General features: G+C 53.4%; 1 protein-coding gene across 3 annotated transcripts in view; it reads right to left on the minus strand.

Moving 5' to 3' along the window:
- Positions 1–24,527, minus strand: part of IL16 (interleukin 16) — a 109,046-nt gene extending 84,519 nt beyond the window's left edge. Inside the window, exons 1-5 of one of the 3 annotated variants that reach the window (XM_070617185.1) lie at positions 24,407–24,527; positions 20,773–20,856; positions 20,593–20,644; positions 20,361–20,496; positions 19,233–19,354 (exon numbers count right to left, since the gene is read on the minus strand). In XM_070617185.1, coding sequence (XP_070473286.1) covers positions 19,233–19,272 — 40 coding nt within the window. In that variant the 5' untranslated portion in view covers positions 19,273–19,354; positions 20,361–20,496; positions 20,593–20,644; positions 20,773–20,856; positions 24,407–24,527. Of the gene's footprint in view, positions 1–7,640; positions 8,787–19,232; positions 19,905–20,360; positions 20,497–20,592; positions 20,645–20,772; positions 20,857–24,406 lie in introns of those variants that run through there. The other 2 variants (XM_070617180.1, XM_070617190.1) reach the window with 2 other exon arrangements.
- Positions 24,528–25,742: the final 1,215 nt, after the last annotated feature.

A 25,742-nucleotide genomic window follows, 5' to 3' on the forward strand; every position in this document is an offset into this window, starting at 1 on the left:
GCTCATTGATGGAACGTGTTTCCCATGTCTGAATTCTCCGACAGTGTCCTACATCAAAGGGAATTTTTTAAGTTTGGTCACTCCGGCCCTGGGGTATTTCTCGTCTTGAACTGTGACAGGAGATAAGAAATGACAGGAGAAAATTTACTGTTCCTTCTCTTTCTAAAAGAGCATCTTTAGCAGGATTTTGTGGGATGTACAGCCGGGACTGGTCCAGTGCACGCCTCTACGCAGGGGGCACAGGACCAGATGAATGGCACAGCTTCTGGGCCCCCCGCCCAGCTAATAAAGGGAGCAGGTCGTGTTGAAGTCCGTCTTGTACCCGTCGACCCTCTTCCTCCACGTGGGTTCCTCCTGGAGTGGAGGGATCATCCTTGTTCCTCCCGAGCCTCACTGGGCCTCGGCACAGAGTGGGGGCGTTGGCATGTCCCCTGAGTCAATGAACGGTGGGTGAGCACCTCGAAGGCCCTGTCAGTTGCCCCTTCCTACACCAGCGTAAGGTGGAAGCTTTGCAGATGTGTTAACTTGATGAGTCAAGGGGGCTGAGCATTGCCCACAGCTGGTACAACATTATTTCTGAGTGTGTCTGAGAGGATGTTTCCAGAAGGGATGAGCGTTTGAATCGGTAGACTGAGTAACGATGATCGGCCCTCACCACTGTGGGTGGGCGTCGTCCGATCCGGCGAGGGCTGAATAGAGCGAAAAGGCACAGGAGGGGCAAATCCACCCTGCTGAGCTGGGCCATCACCGCCTCCCGCCCTTGGACCCCGGTGCTCCTGGTTCCTGGGCCTTTGGACTCTGACCGGCACTTACACCATCGGCCCCTCGTTCACAGGCCTCGGGGCTTGGACTCAAGCTGCACCCACGGCTGGCTCTCCTGGGCCCCCAGCTTGCAGACAGCAGGTCTTGGGTCGTCTCAGCCTCTGTGATCATGTGAGCCAGCCTCTCATAATAAATCTCCTTCTAGACGTCTATTTATCCTCTTGGCTCCATTTCTCTGGAGAACCCGGGCTCATGCACCAGGGAAAACATCCACCTGGGACCATGGGACAAAGGACTCCAGGGACCCAGCTGGCACCAAAGTGACAAGGAGCTGCAGGGGCTGCACCTCGGAGGATAAGGCGGGTAAGAACCATTGGGAAGGACGTTCTGGAGCTGACTCCTCAGGACAGCACTGGAGGTGCGTGTCGGATCCTCGGAGGAGCCCTTACATTGGCCCGCCCTTCCAGCATCCTGGAGGGTGACCCTAATCCATCCGTGCACAGGCACAAGGCTGCGGCCCCTGAGAGAGGACAAGGCAGGTCAGGCCCTTCCCCTCCATATGCGTTCGCTCCAAGATTGCAAGGCCGAGATCAGAATTAACCTGAAGGAGGATGCAGATAAATTCAGGACAGGCACGTCCACTCCTCGTGGCTCTGCAGGGACCGACTAAGCCTCCTTGCTCCTTAAATTCCAGTGCCCAGAGCACATAGGATGCCCCTAGTAAACACTGACACAGAAGGAAATAAGTGGCCAACTGCACAAAGCCACACACGACATCCACACAGTGTTGTTGACAGCTGGGAGGAGCAACCAGCAGCAGGATGAAGGCCCTGGCTCAGGACTCAGACTCGAGGTGACCCTAGTGTGGACGCAGGGCTGCCACCACAGGCAAAGGGTGTGACACCTTGATGGCTTAGCTGGACCACCCTCACCCCTAGGTGGGCTTCAGAACACAGTCTGCAGAGCATCTTAGCTTATTGCCCGACACACAGCACGACTGAAAAAGAGTTTAATCCAAAAAGTAAAGGAGTTTAAACAACCTAAACGTACCTCAGTGGGAGATTTATTAAATGCCTTAAGGTACATTCACACAGGGGAACATTACGCAGCCAAGAACAAGAATAAAACAGATCTACATATGTGGCTGTGGAAAGAAGGCCACGATACAGTGTAAAGCTAAGAAATACTACAAAATAGTTGTATAGACTAGTTTTATTTATAAAAATGTGTTTGTATGAATAAACACGAAATTGGTGATAATTACTTTTTTGGAAGGTTCAGTAAGGTGCTGGGGGATGATATTTACAAGGAGCTTTTCCTTCTTACTTCATAATTTCCTGCGCCTGATTTCTTATTAAAACATGTATCACAATTATAACCAGAAAAATAAAGGTTTTCCATTTTGAGGAACACAACTGACGTTTATGGATAATTTTTGTCTACTAGTAGTTCTGATTAACTGTGCAATAATTTTCCCAGATTCTAAAATATCTGGTTGGAATTTTTACAGAGATTGCCTTAGATCCACAGATTAATTTGGGGAGAAAGTCTTCCCATCTGGGAGCATTTTTTAATGATTGTTTTGTTTTTATGATTGTTTCAATTTTCTCTTCAGATCTTCAGTCAAATTTTATATTCTTCTTCATAGAGGATCTAAATATCCCTTATTGCGTATTTCACAGCACTTTTGTTCCTATTTTTGATGGAACCGTTTGTAAAGTGTATTCTCTAGCTGGTTATTGCTCATATGTAAGTTATGACCTTTACCCACTTCTTTCATAACTAGCAACCTTGAAGATCTCTTATTAATTCTAGTAACTATTAATAGCTTCTCTTGAGTTTCCGATCATTTGGTCTCTGAATGCCAGAGTGGATCTTGCTTATTCACGGCTTTCCAGCTCCTTGGCACTCCTGGGTCTCGTTCCTCTTCTGATTCCTCAAGGTGAAGAAGCACATTAATGGCTGTCTTAAGACTGAACCACCAATATTTGGCAGCTGCTTTAAGTCTCCTTAGATCTCCCGCCAGCACCCCATGACGCTGACTCCCCTTCGGTGGCTCCTTCAGCCTTGGTCACCTCCACTGAGCTCCGAGCTCCCAGACGGCAGGGTCTTGTCCATCGTGGTCAGAGCTGAACCCCAGGCCTGGCTCAGATGGTGGCTCCCATTGACATGTGTTAAATGACAGGGACGGCTGCCTCTGATGGACAAAGCTGTGCCCTGGCCACGTAAAAGGTATAAAGTACAACCGGACAGACATCTTACAGACCTGGGCTACCTCTTGTGGGGAACAAACAGTTCGGGTAGTAACCCCGTCTCTGGAAAGATCTGTGAGTGGTCTGTGCTTATTGGCAGTAGGTTTTGGGTGACCATGAGGATGCATGCGCCACTGGCAGGCGAGGACAAAAATGAGGTAAAGCTTCTTGTGCTACATGGACAGAACTGCAAAAAATGTTGCAGGGCTGTGTGTGTGTGTGTGTGTGTCTGTGTGTCTGTGTTTTTAGAGAGAGAAAAACTCAGAATGCTCATCACACTGTTACCAGTGACTACCTCTGATGAGCAGGCTGGGGATGGGTGCAAACTGGTCACTATACATTTTACTAATCACAGCCTTTATGTCAAAAGCAAAACTTAGGAGTAAAAATTAAAATACGAAATAATATAATAAATCAGCAATAAATTTGCATACGTCATTTTCCATCTAAAAGTGAAAAAAGAAAAAAGGTAAAAACAAATAACAAATTTAAAACAGGCAAACCCAAAGAGTGGCCTGTTCGCTAGAAAAACCGGTTCAAGAAGGATGCCAAGAACACCCCAGTGGGCACAGCCGAGCTCCTCTCCTGGGGAGCTGATGGCGGGGTGTTAAACTGAGGTCCGGGGGCTCCACGTCGGACTGAGAGGAGAGTCAGAGACACATGAAATCACAGCTGCAGATCACCACAGAGTCTTTGGCCTGAAAGAACTTTTCAGACTTTGTGGTCCAACTGCTGCTGGGGGGTGTGTGTGTGTGTGTGTAAATGGTTATTTGGGGTTTGGGTTTTGGTGAGAAATTATGTATCATCTCTTTCAGGATTATTTTTATTTCTCTCTTTCCCCCACCACACAGACACACAGACAGACACACAGACACACACACACTTCTGTCCTCGGCTCTCGACAGTTTGCCCCACGCAGGGGAAGCTCACAGCCCAGACGCTGCTTCCGCCAACGCGACAGGGCTCCTGCCTCCATCAGCCTCTGCTCCCGGGGCTGGAGTTGGTTCGACCACCCTGGGAGGACGAGGAGAAGGAGCGGGAGGGGGCCCTGAGGCCACACTGCCTGCCCACCCACCCCACCCACCACGCTGCATGGCTCCAGATCCTCTGACCCACTTAGGGGAAGGTAAGAGCAGAAAGAGAATCAACTCAGCCGGCTTAGGGTTAGACTCTCTGCCTTGACTGATGGGGAGAAGGCCTTCTTGTTGAAGGAGAAAATCAGAAAAATTTTGGGCCTAAAACGCTGTCCTTCCGCATCCCCATCATTCCAAATCCTGCCCAGTGATCCACAGCACTGTTTCTGAAACTTTGTAAATCTTGACTTACAGTAAGAATTTACATTTTACATCATGACGCATCCCACATGAACACACAAAAGATGTGCACGTAGGTAAATATTTATAAATATATACATAAATATTTTATATCTATAACTAAAACAAAAGTTTCGTGAAACAATACCCTTGCTATCGTATAATGAAAAACATGACAAAGAAAGGCAAAACACGATTTTGCTAAGAAACTGATGCGCACTGATATTCTATTTTTATTATTTTTTAAAAATGGTGATCTCAACCCACTAAATTGACTTTCAATCCACTAACGGGCCGTGTTTGAAAACCACGATTTAAAGTTCCCTCTGATTCCCGACGGTGATTTCGTGTGGGGTCTTGGCTGCAATTCCTCGTTAGGCCCCTTCTGAGCCCCCGAGTCTTTTTCACATGGGCGTTGCTTTGGCCGCGTGGGTTCACGTTTACTAGGAGACCTGTGCTTCTCCAGACATGGGAGCCGGGATGGGGTCCAGAGTTCCCCGTTCTAGTCTTTCATGTGCAGACGAAAGACGGCGGAAAGAGGCTTGCTCTAGCTCACTCAGCAGAGGAGAGCAGCTCCGGGAGCAGGGGCGCGCCCGCCCTGCCCACCACCCAGCCAGGAGGGCCTCTGGGTCTCTGGAAGAGCGTCTGCACTGGCTGCTCCAGGGGACCCGAGGGCAGTGTGTTCTAGCTGCTGTGGCCGTCCACTTTAGGAGCACTCCCTGCTCGGCCGTGCATGCCACGTCCACGTCCTGGCTCGGCTCTGCATGTCCTGTCCACGTCCCGGCTCGGCTCTGCACGCCACATCCATGTCAAGTCTCAGCAAGAAGCGAGACCCAGGGAGATCCCTGCTCTGGGTGGTCCCTGGCATCCAGGTCACTGCACAGAGGCACCGCCAGCCCTGCGAGTGCTCCCGCCCGGTGTGCCCCCTCTCCTGCAGCCTTTCCGAGGGTGGCAAGCTCAGCGGCTCCGGACAGCTCAGCCCCTCCACCCTGCCGTCCTCGGCACCCATCTGCTCTGCACTCGTTCTTGCAGACCATTCGATGTCTCTTCTGTACACCGGACAACCTTGCCTAGCCTACAAGACCAGCATAGATTTGCCCTTGTTTCAATCAGAATCCAAAAGAAGAGCTTGAAGTACATTCCTCATTTCAAGCTCTCTTCCTAACCCGCTCCAGGCTCCTACTGGATGCTCTTTTCCCTCTTACATGAGAGTGATTCTGCTGTTCACACTGATATGTCTCTTAGTATCAAAAGCATCTTACATATGAAAACATGTTGCCAGCCCAAATGGACAAGGCAAATGTAAGATACTATTACTATAGTTGCTATTGTTGTTATTGTTAAGTTGTTCATTTATTTATGCAACAAATATTTTCTGAGATCCACTGTGTGTCAGGCACTGATGATGTAAAGGATGCAGAGATGGTCCTTTACAGCCTGTTGGAGAAGAGAGACGTGCCCACGGATAATATTCCTGGTGTGGAAAGTTTAATAATAAAGGTTTGAATCCCATGCCACAGTCTGAAGTGACTTTGTGGGCGGCCTCACCGAGGAATTAGCTCATGAGCTGAGGCTTGAAAGCTGAAGAAGGGAAGGCAGAAGGCTCAGGAGAGAGCATTTCAAGGAGCGAGAAGAGCACGTGCAAAGACAGAAGGCTTGCAAGACCCTCTGCTTTCAGCTCGGAGTGAATCTCTTGTTCGCATCAGAGCCCGGAGGGCGAGCAGAGAGGAAAGAGGCCGCGGTGCCAGCTCAGGCCGCTGAGCGACCACGGAGCCCAGGGACCCGCCTCAGGAAGGAAGACGCTGTCCCGCTGGGGGGTGATTTCATTTCCAAGTGCTCTCTCCCTGCTTCACTTCCAAACCGGGTGCCACAGCTGGGCCCAGACAAGGGTCGGGGGGAGGCTGGCAAGAGGGCGGGGCTCGAGCTCCCGGGCCTGCCCTCTGCCCGAATAATTCTGCTTCTAACTGTTGACAGGAGTTTTCAGGAAAGATTTCAATTATGAAAGAGGCTTCCGTGGATAAAAAGAACTGGAAAACAGCTGCTGTAGGTGATTATCATCCAACGGGGCTTTCTCTGCCCGGTGGGTATATGACCGTCTTTGTGTTTAGGAAATATAAACATTTGTTGAGAAGCAGAGCAGTTAAGAGCATGGATTTTGGAGTCAGACAGGCTGGGGCTCAGGTCCTGGGGGTGCCCCTTTCGAGCTGAGTGACCCTGGGCAAGTCACCTCGTCCCTTGGTTTTGAGGACACGCAGCCTAAGTCAGGACTGACAAGAGGCCCCAGGGAGCTGGTGCAAACGAACACTTTAGCCCAGAGCCCGGGGCAGGAAGAGACACGGGCGGTGGGCGGGGATTAAGTGTTATTAATAAGCATCATTAGGGGCTGAATAAACAAACAGCAGGGGTCTGGCCTACCCCGATAGTTCGCGTCCTCATCACATCTGGGATACGGGAGGTGCCCTGTCCTGAGGTCATAAACGTTGACCGCCGCGTAGCTGCAGGACAAAAAGGAGAACGGAGGGGAGGAAAAGCATGGAGCTGTGCTCTCCTTCCCAGGGGGCCAGAGAAAAGCAGAGGGAGCCGCAGACAGAGCAGGAGGGCCATGCGGTGGCTTGGAGCTGGGCTCCCGGGATGAAGGTGCTGCCTCTGAGGGGCTCAGCCTGAAGGGGAGGGTTTCACCTCCCAACAGAAGGAGGAGCGGAAGCTTCTGTGTCCGGGGGAGCAAGGAGTCTGCTGGGTCAACACCTTCTCCAATGGCAGAAAGCAAGCAGGTTCACCGACCAGAGCAACAGCAACCCTGGGACCAAACCCACTGGGGCGTCAGTCACAGGACCCTTGACTGAAGTGGACAGAGTGACAGACGGACAGAGGGAGCACTCTCCCATGGTCAGAGTCAGAGACACCCATGAGCGAGCCGCCTAGGAGAGGAGGAGCCTGGCGGGAGGTGGGGAGGCCTCCTCTGGGCACCCGCTCCCCCCACCTCCCCTCTTTTCTTCCTCCTTCCACATCCGCAGTCCCTCGGCTGGTTAACCAGAAATCCCAGACCCAGAAGCTCCCGGGCTGCAGAGCCAGGTGGAGCGACATCCGTGTCACCCCCACAAGTCTCAAAGCTGCTTTCTCCTCCCCTCGCTGTGTGGCCGGTGGCACAGGATTCCAGCCCCCCAAATGATCCTGGCTTCTGCTCCTGCCCGGCCCCGGCACAGCTTACAAATGTGAAACTAAGTTCCAGCAGCCAAGAGCCTGCTCCACGTGGTCAGAGCACCCAGCCTCCTGCCCTCAGCGACGGCCACCTGGTTGGAGGGACCTCACTCACCTGAGCCCACCTGCCTCCTCCTCCGCCACTCTCTCCAGCTGCTCAGCAGGGATCCGGGCACCACGGATCCCAGGACGGCCAGGACCCGGGCCTGGGGCAGAGCCCGCGAGGAAGGAGAAATGCTCCTTTCTCACACGGAGGCCCGGCTCCGAGTCAGATCCCAGGCCCCGAAGGCCGGGATGCTGTGAGCCGGACGCTGCATTCACCACCCGCTCTGGACAGGTGACTCGGGGCGAATGTGTCCAGCCTGGCACGGGCCTGCTCCAAGGCTCCCGGCCTGAGCCATCTGACTTCTCCACGTGAAGAGGCTTGGTCCAGAAGGGGCTGCCAGCACTGAGAAACCCAGCCTTGCCACGCGGTCCACCATCTGCTGGGCTGGCAGAGAACCCCCAGGAGGCCAGCCTGGCCCAGAACCCAGAGCCCCAGCGAGGCTGCTCGTGCGGGCCCTCTGCCCGTGCCTTCCTCGGACATCCGGAAGCGGCTGGGAGGGGGGAAGGCAACAAGCATCACTCAGAGCCTATAATGTGCCCGGTGACAGTTCTACACAAACCAGCTTGCACGCCCTGCCCTCGGTCCGGCGATGTTACACCCATTTCACAGGTGAAAGAACCGCTGCCCAAAAGTTCATCAAGCACCCACTGTGCACCAGCCCTGGCGACCCGGGGTCAGAGCCCGTCACAGGCTCAGCAAAACCCAGCGATCCCCCCAGGGTCACTCAACCAGCGAGTTCTCAAGCCGGGAGTCTAACGAGGACCCTCTGACGTGACAGCCCTGGCTCTTCCCAAGGCGTCACGTCGCCCCTCTGTGCCAGGCTCTCCCCAAAGTAACAAACTGACTCTCGGGAGCTGCTCAGCTCAGCAGCTTTCAGAACCTGCTCCTCAAGCCAGCAGCAGCGGCATCGCCTGCTGGAAATTCAGATTCCCAGGCTGGTCCCCAGCCCTCTCGAGTCAGGAACGCGGAGGGTGGGGCCTGGCGCTCTGCCTTTCCGAAAGCCCTCCAGGTGACCTGGGGCCGGCCCGGGTTTGAGAGCCACTGACTGACTTTCAGAGGGCATGTTGGGAGCCCCAGCCTAAGGGGACAGGCGCTTCTGCTGTCCCATCGGGATTGTCATAGTGACCAGGGTGCTGTTCCCCCACACATCTCCACAGAGAGCCTGATCCAAGGGTGACATTTAGCCCATCGGCCCCCTGAAGGGCTTCCCACGTGTCCCTCCAATGCGCAGGCTCTGGGAGCCGTTGTCCGAGCCGGGCGGGGCCTCCTGTGTGGCCCTGTCTCCTGGCGAATGGCGTGTTCTCCGACGCTCACCACCAAATGTTTCAGGGCTTCTCGGGGCTTTAATGAGGGCGTAGGTGCCACCTCGTGGGAGGCCCTCGGAATTCCCCTCAAGGGTGTGGAGATCTAGCCCCTGCCGGGGACCCAGGCTCGTGGCCACGCTGGGCACAAAGCTCCTTTGTCAGCGGCGTGGGGGCAGCTCCACGTGGTACGGCTGAGTCTGGAGGTGGTGAAGTTCTTCTCAAGCGCAGGGAGAGTGGGCCCCACTGCTCGGCTCACAGCACCACCCCTCTCGGTGCCCCGGGTGCCGCGCAGCCACGCTCGGGCCCCAGCATCCGTCCCAGGCTGCCTCACTCTGGAGGAATGGCTGAGGGAAGGGCCCTGGGCCTGCAGGGCCCACCTCGCCCTCCCCAGGTCCTCAGGCTGCGAGGGCCCCCGGCCTCCCTCCTACACCAGGCCTGACCCTCCTTGGTCGCAGGCCCCTGCATCCAGTTCCTATCTCCCCTCTGTCATCAGACGATGCTTCCCACTCACTCTCAGAGGTGAACTGACTCCACCCTGTGGTCGAGAGCCCACCCAGACCCTCCCGGATGTGGGCTGGTTTGCACCTCAGGTGGCGTCTGCGTCACACCTGTGGCCTCCAGGGCCTCCTCCCGAAAAAGGACAGTCTTCCTATCGCCCCACTTCCTCCATCACGGGCCCATCCATCAGCACCTGACGAAAGAAAGGGAGGAAGACGTGGCTGGAGCGACCTCCAGGGTGAGGACCCGGGCGCCGCGCTGCGTGCCAAGCTGGGCCGACGTCTTCCCGTGGAATCTCGGTCGTGTCTCAGCTTTAGCTTCCTCATCCACCTAACAGAATTAAAACTAAAAGCTACCAGCCTCATGTCATCGAGGGAACGAAACGGTAGAAGCAGAGACCCAGCCAATGGCTCTATGAGGATGTGGCGTCAGAAATGACCACACACCCCTTTTCTCGTTATTTTAATTCTTCCATAGCATGAAAAACAATCAAAATTCTCCTCCTGGCAATCTCTCCCGTGTACTTGCACACGTGTGCACACACACACGCACACATCTGCATGTTCAGCTCTGTGAAGAACGGCCACCCCGTGCCGATAGCCTTCCGTGTGTACTGGGTTTCGTTTCATCCTCCCATCAGCTGCGTGAAGTAGGTTCTGTTTTCACACCCGTTTTACAGGTGAGGTGCCTGGAACTCAGAGACGAGCAGCTCCTCCCTGGGGTGCACAGCTGCGGTGGCAGAGCAGCATGTGGAAGCCTGTCTGTGTACCTCATGCCCTTTGGCTGCATCCTCGGGCGACGATGCTGGTCAGGTCTGGGGAGGGGTAGGCGTTCAGACGCTTGCTAAGGTTTCACAACTAACAACCTAATTATAATGCGTGGGGCATGCTGACAATCACGGCGTAAAGTACCAGAGCCCTCTGTAGTGCCATCAGGACCAGAGCAGGTGACCAGGAGCCTTTCTCACATGTCCCCCAGCAGAGCCAGTGTCGTCCGGCGTTGTACCAAGAGTTCTGTTTTCACGGTGACATTTTATTTTATTTTTTTGAAAGCTTATGTCTGTGTTTTCTTCTGATGTTTTCTCCCCTTTGGTTTTTTTCCAATTACAAAAGAAATACACGTTCGCTGGAGCAAGTCTAAATATTCAGAGGCAAAAGGAAAAGTGCTTTCTTTTTAAAACCCCGCAACAGGGTCGTCTCCTGTTTTGATCGGTTAGCAAAAGAAAGAGGACAGGGTGAGGGGTCAGAGCAGGCTCAGCACCGGCCGGCTCTGTGAACTTGGGCCAGTCACTTTACCATCCTGAACCTCAGTCCTTCCTCCACAATACGGGAACAGCAATTCAGTAATCTGACCGGGCTGTTCAGAGGTCTAAGCAGGAGCAGCCTGGCTGTCTTTAAAACCGCCAGGAGCTCCTCATGCTGTGAGCTGTAGGTCGTGAGAACTGCCCTGTTACACGATGTGGAATGGAATTCAACGGTTTCAACTAGAAATGTAACACATAATAGAATGACAATGGGTTGTCTACATATTTAACACTTTCAACTCACAATCAGAGAAAGCTGAAGCCAGGATTTTACAATTTAGTTATATGTCCTCATTTATGGGTGAAGTCACTGAGGTCCAGTTACATGCCCTCTTGGCCCGAGGTCAGGTTACATGGCCACGCCCAGGGTCAAGTTACATGGTCACATAGAGGTCAAGTTACAGGGTCATGCCCAGGGTCAGGCGGTCAGGACTTGTTGGTCTCCTGACTCCTCCTCCAGGCTCTTCCCTTCCTACCCTGACAACAGAGTTGGTTGTCAACACAACATGTGGATTCAAACTAAAGATCTTACTTCGTGTGACAATTCTAGCTGACTCCTATATAGACCATGTTGCTCTCCCTGCGGCCTTCCCTTCTTTCACTTTGTCCATTCTGGGCTTGCACCCTTTCAAACTAATATTTCATCACTAGTATACAGTTAGGACAAACCACTGCAGCCTGTCCTACTGGTGTTTGTGCCACCCACATGCGAGCAACTCCCAAATTCACATCTCCAGACTTGCACTTTCCTCTGCGTTCTACACTCTTTTCCTACCACCTGTTTAACGTCTCCACCTGGGCTCTAGCAGATATTTCAAAATTAACACCATCCGACCGTGCTCTTGAGCTCCCCAGTAAAACATATTCCTCCCCAGGCTTCCATATGTTCGTAGTTGTCACCATCATGCACGCAACTGCACAAGCTGAAAAACCCAGTATCAAGGAGTTCAGAACATGGGCTCTGAAGCCAGAATTCCCGGATTCATGTCACAGGTGTGTCCCTGGCCAGATCACACTCGAGGGCAGGTGAAGAGGCACCGCTCTGTGGACTGGCTGAGCGTCTACGGGATGGTTATCGCTCTAGGACCAGCTCACAGGGTGGCCGTAGGACTGAATGCAGTAACACCTGTGAAGTTCTTAGAAAAGTGCCTTCCGGAATAAGCCCTTGGTGAGTGTCAGCTTTTATTAATCCTGATTCCTTCCTGTCTCTGACCTCCCACATTCCCCCCAATTTGTCAGCGGTTCCTGTTGGTTCTACCCACAGAAGACGTCCCTAATCCATCTTTCTCCACCTTAACCCAGCTGCCGTTGCCTCTGTCTGATTATTTATCATCCGACCGGGCTTCTGGCTCCTACGTGAACCTCCATAAGCCATTTCCACACAATAACAGGTGGGTTTTTTGAAAATATAAAATGGACCATGACACTCACCTACATGAAACCCTCCAAGGACATTGAATTGCCTTTTAAAAACGTTTTTTTTAAAAAAAAAAAAGCTGTGCTTTTTAGAGCAGTTTTAAGTTTACAGAAAAATTGTACAGAAAGTATGGAGAGTTCCCTCACGCTCCAGACACAGTCGTTCCCATTGTTGGCATCTTGCGTTGGTGTGCTATGTTCTTACACTTGGTAAATCGATATGGAGACATTACGATTAACAAAAGTCTATAGTCGACATTGGGGTTCACTCTTTGTTCTGTGGACTTTGACAAACACACGGTGTCGTGGATCCTCTGTTACTCCACCACACAGGAGGTGTGCCACTGCCCTAAAGATGCCTATGCCCTGCCATCCATCCGTTCCAAGACTTCACCGCCCTTTCACAATAAAGTCCAAACTCTTGACCGTGTCCCAAAAGACTTACATGATCCCGCTCCCGTTTGCCTTCCTTTCCTGACCAAGCCAAGCCCGGGTCACCCTAAGGCTTTGTCTAGGCTGTTCCACCTTCCAGGACGGTTCCACTTTCAGAACTTATATGACTGGCTCCTTCCTGCCTCAATATCCTAAACACGGGCTTTCCTGCCCACCATAATCTGAACCAGCCCCAGGCACTCCCTGTTACATCCTGCTTTTTTCTTTCTTCATAGACCTTGTCACCTTCTGAGGGTGTCTTGTTCATCTATTCGAGTTCTCGTGTATCTTGTTCATCTATTCGAGTTCTCGTGTATCCTCTGTCTGTCGCATAGGAGTGTAAGCACCCCGGGGAGAAATCTGCCGCCCTCGTTCGCTGCAGGGCCTCCAGCTCTGGGACAGGCCTGGCCCTTAAGGGCTCCATAAACATTCACTGGATGAATCAACCCAAAACCGAATGAATAAATAAGTGGCTGATGCCATGTAATGAGCTTCCGCCTTTGTTTGTCTTCCAGGGTTTACAAAGAGCTCTGACGACGTTTTCTTAATCTAATTTGTGTGATTAGGCTCAGATTTAAATGGAACTTAAGAAAACACATTCACACACTCTCTCCTGGTTCCTGAAGGCCACACATTGGGATGTAGCAAGGTTGTTCTGTCCAAGGGAGGAGAGTTTATTTCCAAGAGCTTCAGTAACCCTTTGGATCGGACGAGCAGAGCCAGTGGGTTTAATCCACAGCGATGGGATGAAGGAAAACACTCGGAGATGCAGAACCTCGACTGACGAAGAATTGTCATAACTCCCATCTGTACAGGATTCTCCTTGGGCCGGATGCTGTACCGAGCTCTGTCGACACAGCACCTGTCTGCACGGTTGACCTGCAGGGCTGGTGCCCTGAGCTGTCACCTCGCTCCCGACGGGGAAGGAGGGAGAGGAAGCAGGGCTGACACATGGCTTTCCCGAGGCTCAGAGCTGGGACGGGAGCCCGAGGTTATCCGAGAACACAGGCCAGGCAACCCTCATTTGTGGAATAAAAACTGAATGAATAAACTGTGTCGGGTTGAGCAATCTGGAGCTCCCTGCCCATCCCAACCGGCCCTGCCCCAGGGAGGGGTTTGGAAAGGATTAAACACCCCCCGGAGGGAGGGCTAGGCAATTGGGTGGTGTTGTCTCAAGGCCAAGACTAGGATGCTTTGCACTGCCTGCCTCCCCTCCACCTGGCAGCAAGAAGAGGCCGCGACTAATGAGTGACACGCCCGGCGGGAGAAAGGAGACCGTTTCTGCTCAGCTTTGCAGGACGGGCGCGCTCAGTCTGTGGCGTGGAAACGGCTGAGTCCCTCATCTTTCCTGTCTCTCCAGGACCCAGAGATCCCCCAGCCGGGGGGCCCGGCCCCTCCCGTGCATGCTCAGACCGGACAAGGGGCGAGCCGAGGCGGAGCGTGCTCAGCCGTGCGAGGCGGCGAGGCCCCACTCGTCCCCGTGCTGCCCACGCAGTTATCTGAGCAACGCCGCTTCCTGCTTGCATCAGAAAACAGCATTTTTAAAGATGAAGAAATCCCCACTTTCTTTTCTTAATTTTTTATTGCCGTGACACAGCTGACTCAATAAGTAAGAATTTTAAATGCCTACCGAGGGTCACAGGCATGTCCCCCGCAAGCTGGCCGCTCCTCCAGCTCCTTCGTGCCTCCTCCCACCCCCGCTGCTCGGCACACGCTGCCCTGCCCGGCTCACAGACCCCCGCGTCCTGGCCACCTCTCAGAGGTTTTCCAAGGTTTGGCTCAAAGTCACCTCCTCCCAGCTCCCTGTCTGGATTAGGAGCTGCCCTTCTGTGCACTCTCAGCTCTCCATGCTGATCTCTCTCAGCTGTGTCTTCTCCAGTAACTGAGTTTCCTAACACCAGGGACTGTCTTATGTCTCTCTCTCTAGCCCTGTGCAGTCCCTGGCACAAAGAGGATGCTAAGTAGCTGTTAGAGGAAGAGAAGAAAAGAGGAAAAGAAAGAGGAGAAAAAGGCACGAAGGAAAGAGAGGGAGAGGGACCTTTTTGGTCAGACACATGGACACGGATGGAATACAGATATAGGTAGTGAATACAACCGACCGCAGGCCACTCAAGGCGCAGGAGGCAAGGAAAGAGCACCAGTCCAGGCGCCCAGTGGCCTCAGTCCTTGTCCCCAGGCTGCTGTTAACCGGCTGTGTGACCTGGAATAAGCCACTCCCTCTTCCGAGCTTCAGACTTCTTGTTTGTAAAACGCATTTTATATGACTTAAATGAGAATGCCGCGATGCCCGACACCTGATGGCGGCTCAGTGAACATCAGCTCTGCCTTCACCTCAGCCCCACTCCACCCCAGCGCCCCACGGCCTGTCTGCAAGGGAAGCGCAACACGGCAGGAGCCAGTAGCCCCTCGTCTGGGTCTCTCTGTTTCTGTCTCACACCATCGTAGCAACTCAGACAGGAGAAAGGATGTCCACCCTACAGGGACTACAACCCATTTGGCTGCTTCTGCGTTCATCTTCCCGGTGGAAAATGCCGCCAGTCCCTGTGCCAGGCTGGACCACAGCAGGAGGTATAAGGCAGCCTAGTGGGAACAGCTGGGCACCATCCCCCTGGCTCGGGATCCGTGGGGCCCCATGTGAGGTCCCAGAACACACAAGAGTCTGCAGAGCTGTGACGTTCTCCCATCACCCAGGGGTCCAGCTCCCACGACACGGCACCTGCTCCATCTGTCTGTCCTGATCTGTCCCCAACCCCACTGTCAGAGCCCAGAGCCCCAACCCCAACCCCACGCCGGGAGGCAGCCTGCACCGCTCTCTCCATCTGGTTTCCCTTCATCCCAGAATACCTGCTGCCTGGTCCTGCTCCCTTCTCCCAGAGCCCCAGCCACAGCCTGTACTTTGACCCCCGTGAGGCCCGCCCAGCAGAGTTGGGGGCCTTGACGGTCGAGGGCTGTGCTCCCACAGCCGAGGCAGGATAAAGCGTGTGCTGTGCTTTATTGAACGAGGCCTTTAAATTTAGTGCTGCATGATATATTATTGGTAAAAGCCAAAAGCTTCGGAGACGGGGCGTGGGAGAGCTTCCTGGGTGAGGCGATTATTCTGTGTCCTGCTAAGAGTTTGTCTGACACAGGTGTACCCATTTCTCAAAGTTAATTGAGTGGTGCACTTGAGATATACATTTCACTGGATGCAAATTTTACCTAAAAGAACCATAAACAAATACTGAACTCGAGTTAATTATATCCACGTGGGAGTGCTTAGAAGTGAAGGGTAGTGATGCCTGAAACTGACTTGGAAAAGTATCAGAAAAGTAGGACGAGTGCACGGACAGACAGAGGATGGACCGATGGATGGACATGTGACAGGGCAAACACAGCAGAATTTTACCTGTAGGATCTAGACAGTGGGCGTACGCTGGTTGACCACAATTCTTTCCACTTTTCTAGGTGTTTGAACATTTTTTTATAACAATACTTTGGAAAAGATACAATTGCAAGCAAGCTGAAGTGTCTCGGGGAATGGCTAAGTCAGTTATGGTGTCAGATGTGGCTTCCTGAGCCCATAGAGGTGGTGCGTCTGATCACTTTGTAGGAACAGAGGAGCGTTCGAAGCAGCGCAGAAGGACCTCTGATCTCACATTCCAGCCTCGGCACAGCACGCGGGGAGCACGGGCTTCAGAATGAAACGGCCCCGCCTGGTTCAAACCTCAGCCCGGCCATTTGCATAAACTCCCTGCCTCGTTTCTGTTCACCTGTAAAATAAAGATGGCAGCGCTTGCCTCCCGGGGCTGGGGGAAGATCAAATGAGTCGGGGCCCATAAGGGTCCTAAATCACGCCTGGGGCTCAGGAGGGAGGTGACGCGGGTACGACAGAGCGATTTCTAGGATGCACACTGAGACTGGCCACCAGGCGTGGGGAACAGAGACGACTGGCTGATACACGGAGAGAAGGGCTTAGGAGAAGGGCTTGCCCGGCCAGCAAAAAGCTTATTCCCTGAGCTAACAAGTCCCTGTGATTATTTTCTAAAAGATGCTTTGAGGAAAACAGACAGGATAAAGTACCCTAAAAACTCTCACGGTGGCTAGTCAAGCTGGTGGGATGTGAGATGACCCTCTTTTCTCGTCCCTGTTCTGCAATGTGCTGTTCCCTTGACCTACAACTTGCTTTTCCACCCTTGCCCTGAGCTAACTCCCAAACACCCTTCAGAAACCAGCTCGCACAGCACCTCCTCAGGGAGGCCCACCCTGATTGCCAGAGTAGGACTGTTTCCCCGTCAGAGCCTCCCATAGCTCTTAACCGTCCTTGCCGTTATATTCATGTGTGTGCCATTGTTCGTCTAACGTGTCCTGCTGGATCCTCAGACCCCAGCACAGTGCCTGGAGCATCGAATGCTCTAAATAAATAATTTGTTGAAAATGCATTCCAAGTGTTTGAGAAACTGACTTCATTCCTCGTGGATTGAAAAATAAATACAAAGCTGGTGCTGGGTTGGGGAGAGTGATAAAATAAATCCAGCTACAGCTGTGCTTGTCCTGGGCAACATGAGGTAGCTGTTAGCTATCAAAGATGTAGGGCAGCATCTCGGGTGGTTTTACTTTTTCCTTGGGAGAAATGTAAGGTGCGGCCTTCCCTGCTGACAGCTGGCCTTGAAAGGTCACAAGGGTCCCAGGCATTTGATTCCATTTCCAGCAGAAGGAATCGGGGCACCTGTGGGGCAGACCACGTGACCTGACTGTCGCCAGGGACATGACCAACCGCGCGCAAAGGCACAAGCTCAGAACCTGCACTCGTGAGCTGGCAGAGCTGGAAGGGCTCTGAGAAGCCGTCTCCACTCCAACACACTTCTATCCACTTTCCAGACGGGATGGTAAGTGCCAGGTATGGAAAAGGGTTTATCCGAGGTCACATGGCTGTGTAAGAATTGAACGGGACAGGTGTCCATGCGTTTAACCCCCAAGCTTCTAACAGCTGAACTCAGAGACACGACGTCTCTGGATCAACGTTACAGAGCGACGTTGTGGGGTGTCGCCCTGAGACGCTCCCAGCCTGGGACCAAGCACTCGTTCCACAGCCGGGTTGCCTGGAATTACCCTCAGCTGAAGAGAGCCGCCTCACCAAGGTCATGCCCTGGCCCCAGGGGCAGCCCACCTGCCGTGACGGCTCGTTACAGGGGTACAAAATGCCATGGGGTCTGCCAGAGCATCGCAGCCTGACTTCTCCACCTGTCCTGAGGGTGTCGTTCCCAAGGACGCTCTCCCACGCCCCTCCTGCACACGCGTCTCCATCTCAGTCTGCTACCAGGGAACCCCACCAACGATGGCGACGCAGCCGGGACGGGAAGTGGCAGGACACCCACAAAGGACATGCTTCCACCAGACACGGAATGTGGACGACATACCAGGTCACGTCATACCCTCAGTGTAAGGGACGCATCCACGTGGTCTTCCTCCAAAGGGGACGTCCCCTGTGTCTGGCCCACTCTCTGCAAAGGAGGGAGGCCACTGCTGCCAGGGCCTTGGGTCCTCCCCCATCACCCCAAGCCGGGTGCCCTGGGAGGGCTACCATGTCCCACGAGGGAGCAGCCGGCGCCTGGGTGTCCACGCGAGCCCTGTGTCCCGCACGTGCTGTCAGGCCCCTTCGTGAGCTCGTCTTGTTTATCGCTTCTGTAGACCTGAGACATGCGAGTTTATGGTCCCTGTTTTGCAAAGGAGGAAACTGAGGCACAGAGATAAAAGGGCTTTCCCCAAATTAACTCGCCCGTGAACCTCAGAGTCAAGATTCCCTCTGGGTGGCACGGCCCCAGGTCCAGGTCCCTACGCTCCACCACCTTCTTCAGACCTCAGAGACCCTTTAACGGAACCAAACCAAGTGGACCCCAGGGTTCTAGCCGTATCTCCCTCGTCTTCCTGGGGCCGGAAAAGTCAGGATGTGCTTTGACTTGCTTCGTTCTCCCTTTTAAAGAAAACCATGTGTTTACACTCTCGTGCCAAAGTTACAACAGAGCTGAGGTTTGCCAGGGTCGACTCAAAAAGTTGGGCAGAGGGGTTAAAATTCTTTTCCCTGAGGTCTGTTTATTTATGTTTCTGGGGCAAAAGAAGGAGGCTGTTATAAAGAACGATCTGGTCTCCTGGGCTGTACCTGCAGCAAGACGGGGAGTCTGGCTGGGGAGCCCCGGGGCCCCTCCCTCGCTCAGATCCGCGAGCCGCTCCCTCTTCCATTCTGCTTCCCCCTGAAGCCAGAGCTGGTGGGGACCCCGACAGCTACGGCATTTAGACGTCGGCGCCCCCGCCCCTGAGTGTGGCCAACGACACTCACAGAGGACGTGTGGGCTCGTGCAGACCCCCTGCCGTGGCCGGGCCCCCCACCACGCAGCCCCCGGGGGGGTCCTGAGATATCCTGGCCCCACACCCTCTGCCAAGCAGCCTGGTGAGAGCTCAGCCAGCCTCTGCAAGGACAAGGCGACAGACGGGGACTGAGTCCTGTTGCTACACACGTGCATGGACACATGCACACTCACACACACATACACATGCACACGCACACCGCATAACCCAAACCACGCTTCCACCCCACCCTCCCGGAAGGTGTCAAGAGGGTCACACCCTCCTCCCCACCTCCCCCTGGATCCGCTGAGAACAAGCTCCACTTACCATTCTCTCTTCGAGGGAAGATCCTCTTCTGCAAACTCATGACCGCTCTCTGGGGACGAGGGGCAGCCCTGAAAGTTCCCTCTGAGCCTGATGGAGAAGTCACCGGCGATCAACAGCAGCTTCTGGGGCCGGGAGGATTTGAATACGAGTTAAAAGCACAGAGTAACTCCCCGTTAGGACTGTTTTTCCTCGGCAGGGAGGGAGGGAGGGAAAAAAAAAATCCGTTTCCCTCTGCCAGCAAATCTTCAACGTCTCTGCACGGTTGCTTCCAACTCCTGCCCTCCTGGGGAAGCAACTGTGTATAAAGGCAACGTGATTTCACCGAATCGAGCCCTCGGATCACACGCCTCTTTCTGTACCACAAACAGAAATGTAAAACCTCAAACTTTTTCCTCTGGGCTCCGAGTGTGTCGCGAGAGGGCTGCACGCCACTCCGGCTGAGGTCTAACGTAGGGAAAATGTGCTCCACCGGCTAGATGTTCCCCGACGCCCGGCTCGGCTCCCGGCTCCCCTTTTTAATGAGTTCTGCTGTGTTTATGTAATTGCAAGGGACAAACACAACACCTACGGTCCTTGCCCGAAGTTGAAGTGATTCATTTTCTCCCTCACACACGCCGCACACAGACACAGCCCCTGTTGAGTCCAAGTGAAAACGCCTTTCATAAAATCTGCAAAGGGCTTGGGCAGAGCTGCTGGTGGTGAATGCAGCCTGTGTCCCCAGGAAGGCGGCGGGGCTCCCGGGAAGGTGGAGGCTGACTTCCATCAAGACAGACAGAAGGCGCTCTGATCCCGCCCTCGTCAGGACAGGCGCGCGTGAGGGAGCGGTGGCCTCGAGCCCTGAACTGTCCCCAGCCTGCTCGACCCAACTTCCCCGCCGGCCTTCCCCATACCGGGAGATTTTATTTTTAGACTTGGACAAGACGGGCTATTATTTTAAACGACCGATTTGATTGCTGGGTTAAATAAACCCTTGGAATCCCCACCAAAAAGACCAAAAGAATATACAATGAGTGGCGAAGAGTCAGGGCTGAGAACTGGGGAAGAATGTGACGGTTTTTGGGGACGCCGCAATGCGAGATGGGACTGAAGGGAAAGGCTGCTTTGTCTGATAGAGAGAGAAAAACTCACCAGGGAAGCTGGCGGTACAGACCCCGGTGTGGTCTCTGAGCACCTGTCACCTGCCGTGCACCCGGGTCTTCCTGGGATGGAGCCCACCGAGGCCACCTCTGGCACCTTGACCCATGGCTCTCCCACCACCCAGGGCCTGGAAGAGCCACAGGCTCCAGAGTCACCATCTCTTTGCTCAAAGCCCCTCCCGGTCTCTGTGACCCCTCTCCTCCCCCCACACACGATACATAACTGTTTCTTGAGGCAGCACCACGGACGGCCCGGAGAACCCCTGCCATCAGCACCTGGAGGCAGAACAGCTCCCTGAGAGGCATCTTCATCGCAGCACTAGGGCTGGGATCCAGAGTAGGTGCCTCCCCACCACCAGCTCCTCCTCGCCCGGCCCCCAGGGCGGCAGGATGGCCCCACTCGCTGAGCCACAAGCAACAGGAGAGCTGGAAACCGGCCATGCGGTGTAGTGGCACCCGGGCGGCAACAATGGGAAACGGGGACCACTCTGCGGAAATCAAAATAGCAAGGCAAAGTAAGATCTATTGTCATAGAAAGAGGTCTACGTTCTATTGCTAAGTGAATGAATCAGGTCACAAATGCAGGGTGTGTAGTCCGATGCATACACATGAACAAAATTAGATTTGGAGACGTAAAATCGAGGGGTCTTTCCTCCATCAGCTTCCCATATCCACTGGGCTTTCCGTCGTCCATTACGTTATCCCCACATTCAGGCAGTAGCAATAGTTTTCAATTCACACCATCACAGGGTGACTGATAGAAACATTTTTAAATTAAAAAAAAAATGTTTAAGTCAAGTCATTGGCTTTTGTTAAATCAACGGCAAAGAGTATAATTTTGAAAGGCACGGCTTTTCATCATCTGAATTAAGCTTTTGATGAAGAAATTATTATTTGATGTGGTAGGCATGTTCTCAGGAACCTGTGAATATTTTGTGTTACACATGAGGGGGATCAAGCTTGCTAATCAGCTGACTCTAAGATCAAGGAAGTAGCCTGGGTTCTCCAGATGGGCCCAATGTAATCACAAGTGTCCTTAAAGGGGCAGAGAGAGGAAGACGAGGAGGCCAGAGTCAGAGAGAGACTTGAAGGAGCTGCTGTGGCTTCGATGACAGAGAAGGCGCCCTGAGCCAAGGATGCACAGGCCCTGGAAGCTGGGAAAAGCTGGGGATGAAGGCTCCCCTCCAGCCTCCAGAGAGGGATGTGAACTCTGCCAACACTTTGATTTTAGCTCAGCGAGACCAACTTTGGACTTCCGACATCCAGAACCGTAAGTATTACTTTGTTGTTTTTTTAAGCCTCTAATTTTGTAGCAGTTTGTTACAGCGTCAATAGGAAACTAATACGTTAGGGTTTGTTTTTATTTTGTTTGTTTCTTCGATGCCAAAAGATTGACTTTGACTGTGAAGAGCAAAGCCTGGAGGATTCACGGCACAAAATTTACGCCATAAACCCAGAGATTTGGGAAGAACATGGCGTAACGTAAGAGCAGCTATTTTCTTATCCAAAAGGAGATGAAAGTCTGCCCAACGGGAAGGAGGATGGGGTTCAAAGGCCACAGGTTGGGGCCTGAGGAGGAGCCCCCCACTTTGCCCCATTCCTGGTTGGCACCAAGACACGGCGGCAGCACACGCAGAGGACAACGGGGCAGAGACCTGTGTCCACTCCCTGCCTGCTCTGCTGGGAGGGGAGAGTCCTGCGCCTACTGAGAGTGGAAATGTCCACCTGGAATTTTTAGACCAAGATCCTGGGACATCCCCTGAGTCTGCTATGAGGGGAGGGAGTCTGGCTGAAGGTTCCTGGTGCCTTGAAGAGGTACCCAGAACTGCCTGAAGCACCGGCTGACCTGAGGAGCCCTGGACCGTTGGACGTGGAGGAAGCAGGGGGACCTGCGTGCTCAGAGAACCAGAGGCTCAGAAGCCAGCTTGGGGGTGGAACCTCCTGGACAAAGAAGAGGCTGACAGGCTCCACGCACATGAATGCCAGCAGAGAGGGGACCCAGGTTGTGTGCCCCGTCCCCAGAGCCACAGCATCACACAGCAGCCCGGCGGGGAAACCGTGAGCTGACTGAGCAGGTACCCAGGGAGCCCGAGCAGACTCAGGAGCCACTCAGCTTACTTGGCATCAGCAAAGTCAACTTTGCATCGTCCGCAGAAATGGGGGTTAATTTAAGAGTTAAGTTCAATTACAGAGAAATAAGGAAAGTTGCAGGATCATGCACAAATGCACAACTTTTTCCTGTAAATAGCCGATCAGTTAAATGACAAGGTGTGAACAGAGGCCTCTCTGGGTAGAGGGATTATGAGAGCTTTTTCTTTACTTTTCTCTGTACTTTCTAATTTGTCTTTTCCAAAAGGAGCAGGTATGTTTCTTAGCAAAAAAAAAAAAAAAAAAAAAAACAGGGAACATATACATATATCTATACATCTGAAGCCTTGTCCGTGGGAAGTCAGAGCTGTGTGTAGAAATGGAGGCTGTGTTCTCCGTGAGGAAGCGGTCTTTGTTCGGTTCACTGATTTATTCCGAGAGCCTAGAATGGTCCCTGGCAAATAGAAGACATTCAAGAAATATTTGACGGGTGATTTCCGCCACCCATCTGCGTGCCGCTAAGACAACTGCACATCCGCTTTTCAGTCTTGATGGTGACGGTTTCCGTCTTGCTCTGTGTGTCCCAGGGGCTTTGGTGGAAGGTTCTGGAGGCTGCACTGGGCACCACTAGCTCAGCCCCCTGGTCTTTGAGGTTAATGGTTCTGCAGTCGGCAGCAGTGGGGAGCTACAGGGTCAGCAAGGGCGTTGCTTTCCGCCCCGAGGCTGGAGGGTCCCACATGGTGTGTCTGAGCTGGAGGCCCTGACACTGATTTTGAGTCTCTGGCCTCCATCAGCTCCAGGCAGAAGCTTCCCAAATCACCAAGCTTCCTGGCACAGCTCCTTCCTCTCAGAAGATGCAACCCCCGACCCCAGGTGAACAAGGACGGTGTCAAACAGCCCGACCTCCATTATAATCGCAAGTTACGAGAGAACATGGTGTGGGGGGGAGTCTCACATTTGGGAGGGTCTCCTCTCTTGTGCCTCTATCATTTCTATGTGGCCTCTTCCCATAAACAAAGCCACTTCCTTGGGACCCTTCCCCGGCATAAGGTGATGGAGGGGATGTCTTTTCATTGCTCGGGGTCTGCAACAAAGAACGGGAGGTCCCATCTCTTACTAGTTAAATCACCCGGAGAGAGATATAACCCAACCATGCACGTTCCAGCTCTCCGTCCTCCTCTCAGCCTCTGCCCCCCGGCCGTGCTGGTACTGACCCTCCAGGATGACGGTCCTAGGACTGTGCACTCGTTGGAGCCCCCCACCGCCACTCGGTCGGCCTCCTGGATAAGGCTCACTTCAGAGGATTGGGTCCCCTTCCTCACCTAGTCCTCGTGTCCCCAGCCCCTCAGGGGTCTAGACACAGACACCGCCAGTTGTAAAGTGGGCCCTGCACGAGCCTGAGACAATTCTGACCAGGAGCCAGGATGCTGGAGGCCCCGAGATCTCGGCTGGTGAGCCCAGGAGGCTGTGGGTGCAGGATCGGCCGTGTCTGGAGTAAGCCCTCCGTCCTCCCAGTTCCCATGTGCTGTCCTGCTCTGCCAAGCCGGCCTCCTGCTTCTGTTGACTGGCCCGTCCACGCCCTGCTGGACCTGGAACCGGCCCTAAACGTTTTCCTTGACTGTATATTCCACCTAATTCAGCGACCTCTAGCTTGGAGACCAGACTGTGCAGCCTGCCCCTGCTCCCTTCGGCCAAACCACAAGCTCCTGCCCCAGCGGGTTCCAGCACGGGCCCCTTCCCCTGGGTGGACGGCCCGGCCCGAGTCCAGCTCCACCACGCCCTGTTACACAACAGATTCTGGGTGTCCCCTGGGGCCGGTTCCCACCATCCACTTCCTCCCATTTCCCCTCATTTGGGCCTCGGAGTTTCCTGCTGATATTATCCAATCACATCTGACACTTAAGAAAGAACCGAGCCATCGCCTGCCAGCATCCTCCCAAGGTCACAAACCTTCAGGACTTCTCTTCTTCATTCCCCCTCGGGGCCCGTGCAGCAAGCGGCCTGCTCTGTCGCCAGATGAGGTCAGCATTGTCGCTGGAACCCTGGCCACTTCCCACACGTTCTCACAGATGCATGCAGTGACATGTGACGGCCTGCATGACCGTGACCCCGAGGGAGCCCGGGTTGGCTCCGTGAGAGCCAGTGAACTGTTTTTCCATCTAACGTGTAATCATTAACCCAAATGTCTCCATCCACGTGGGTGGCAAACAGACCTGAAAATCAATTTTGTTATTCAACTGACCCTTTCATTTCTAAATGTTCACTGCCGTCAAAACGCGCTTGTGCACTCAGAAGATTCCAGAGAAAGCCCATTATGCCAAGTTATGGCATAAAAAATGCTTTATGATTTTTGAACATTTACTTTAAGGATAAATTGAGCATCTTATAACATTTGAAGAAGGACAAGAGCGCAGGCTGCTTCTCTAACCTGGCAGATTTGATGATCCCAGATCCAGGAAGTCCTGACATTCTATCAGGTCACCTGGCCCAGTGCTGGACACCACGCAGCCCACTTCACTGCTAACCACCTGACTGCGATGGTGGTTGATACCCGTTCTCCGCAGGTTAGAAAGATCCACTCTACCCCTCAAGTCGTCCTCCAGTCCTTGTTTCCCCACTTTACAGACGTGGGAATGGAGGCTCAGAGAGGTTGACCGACTTGCCTGGGGTCACAGAACTGAGACATGGTGGACGTGAGACACCTGGTATTTTTACGTAAAGACCAGAAAAGAGGCTATTATGGTTTCACAATTAAGAACTAAACCGGGGCCGGCCCCATGGCCGAGTGGTTAAGTTCACGCGCTCTGCTTCGGCGGCCCAGGGTTCCGCCGGTTCGGACCCTGGGCACAGACATGGCACCGCTCGTCAGGCCATGTTGAGGCGGCATCCCACAAAGCACAACTAGAAGGACCCACAACTAGAATACAACTATGTACTGGGGGGCTTTGGGGAGAAGAAGAAGAAAAAGGAAAAATAAATGACCAGCAACAGCTGTTAGCTCAGGGCCAATCTTGAAAACAACAAACCAAAAAAAGAACTAAATGGACACCTGCATCAGTGAAAAGGATCCCACGTGTCCCCAGGTGGTGCCGGCTCCGAGCCTTGGGGAGCACAGCCGTGGAACCGTGAAAGCCAGAGCTGTGGGCTTAGGGATGGGCAAACTCACGCAGTTTGCAAACTTCCAGGGGGCCCAGATCCATTTTATCAAACACGTCACACGGAACATCCACAGGTATAACAGATCGGGGAGAAGCTGGTTGAAGTCTGTAGCCCCTGCCCCCAGCCT

Source organism: Equus przewalskii, chromosome 1 (genome assembly GCF_037783145.1).
Source record: "Equus przewalskii isolate Varuska chromosome 1, EquPr2, whole genome shotgun sequence".
NCBI lineage: Eukaryota > Metazoa > Chordata > Mammalia > Perissodactyla > Equidae > Equus > Equus przewalskii.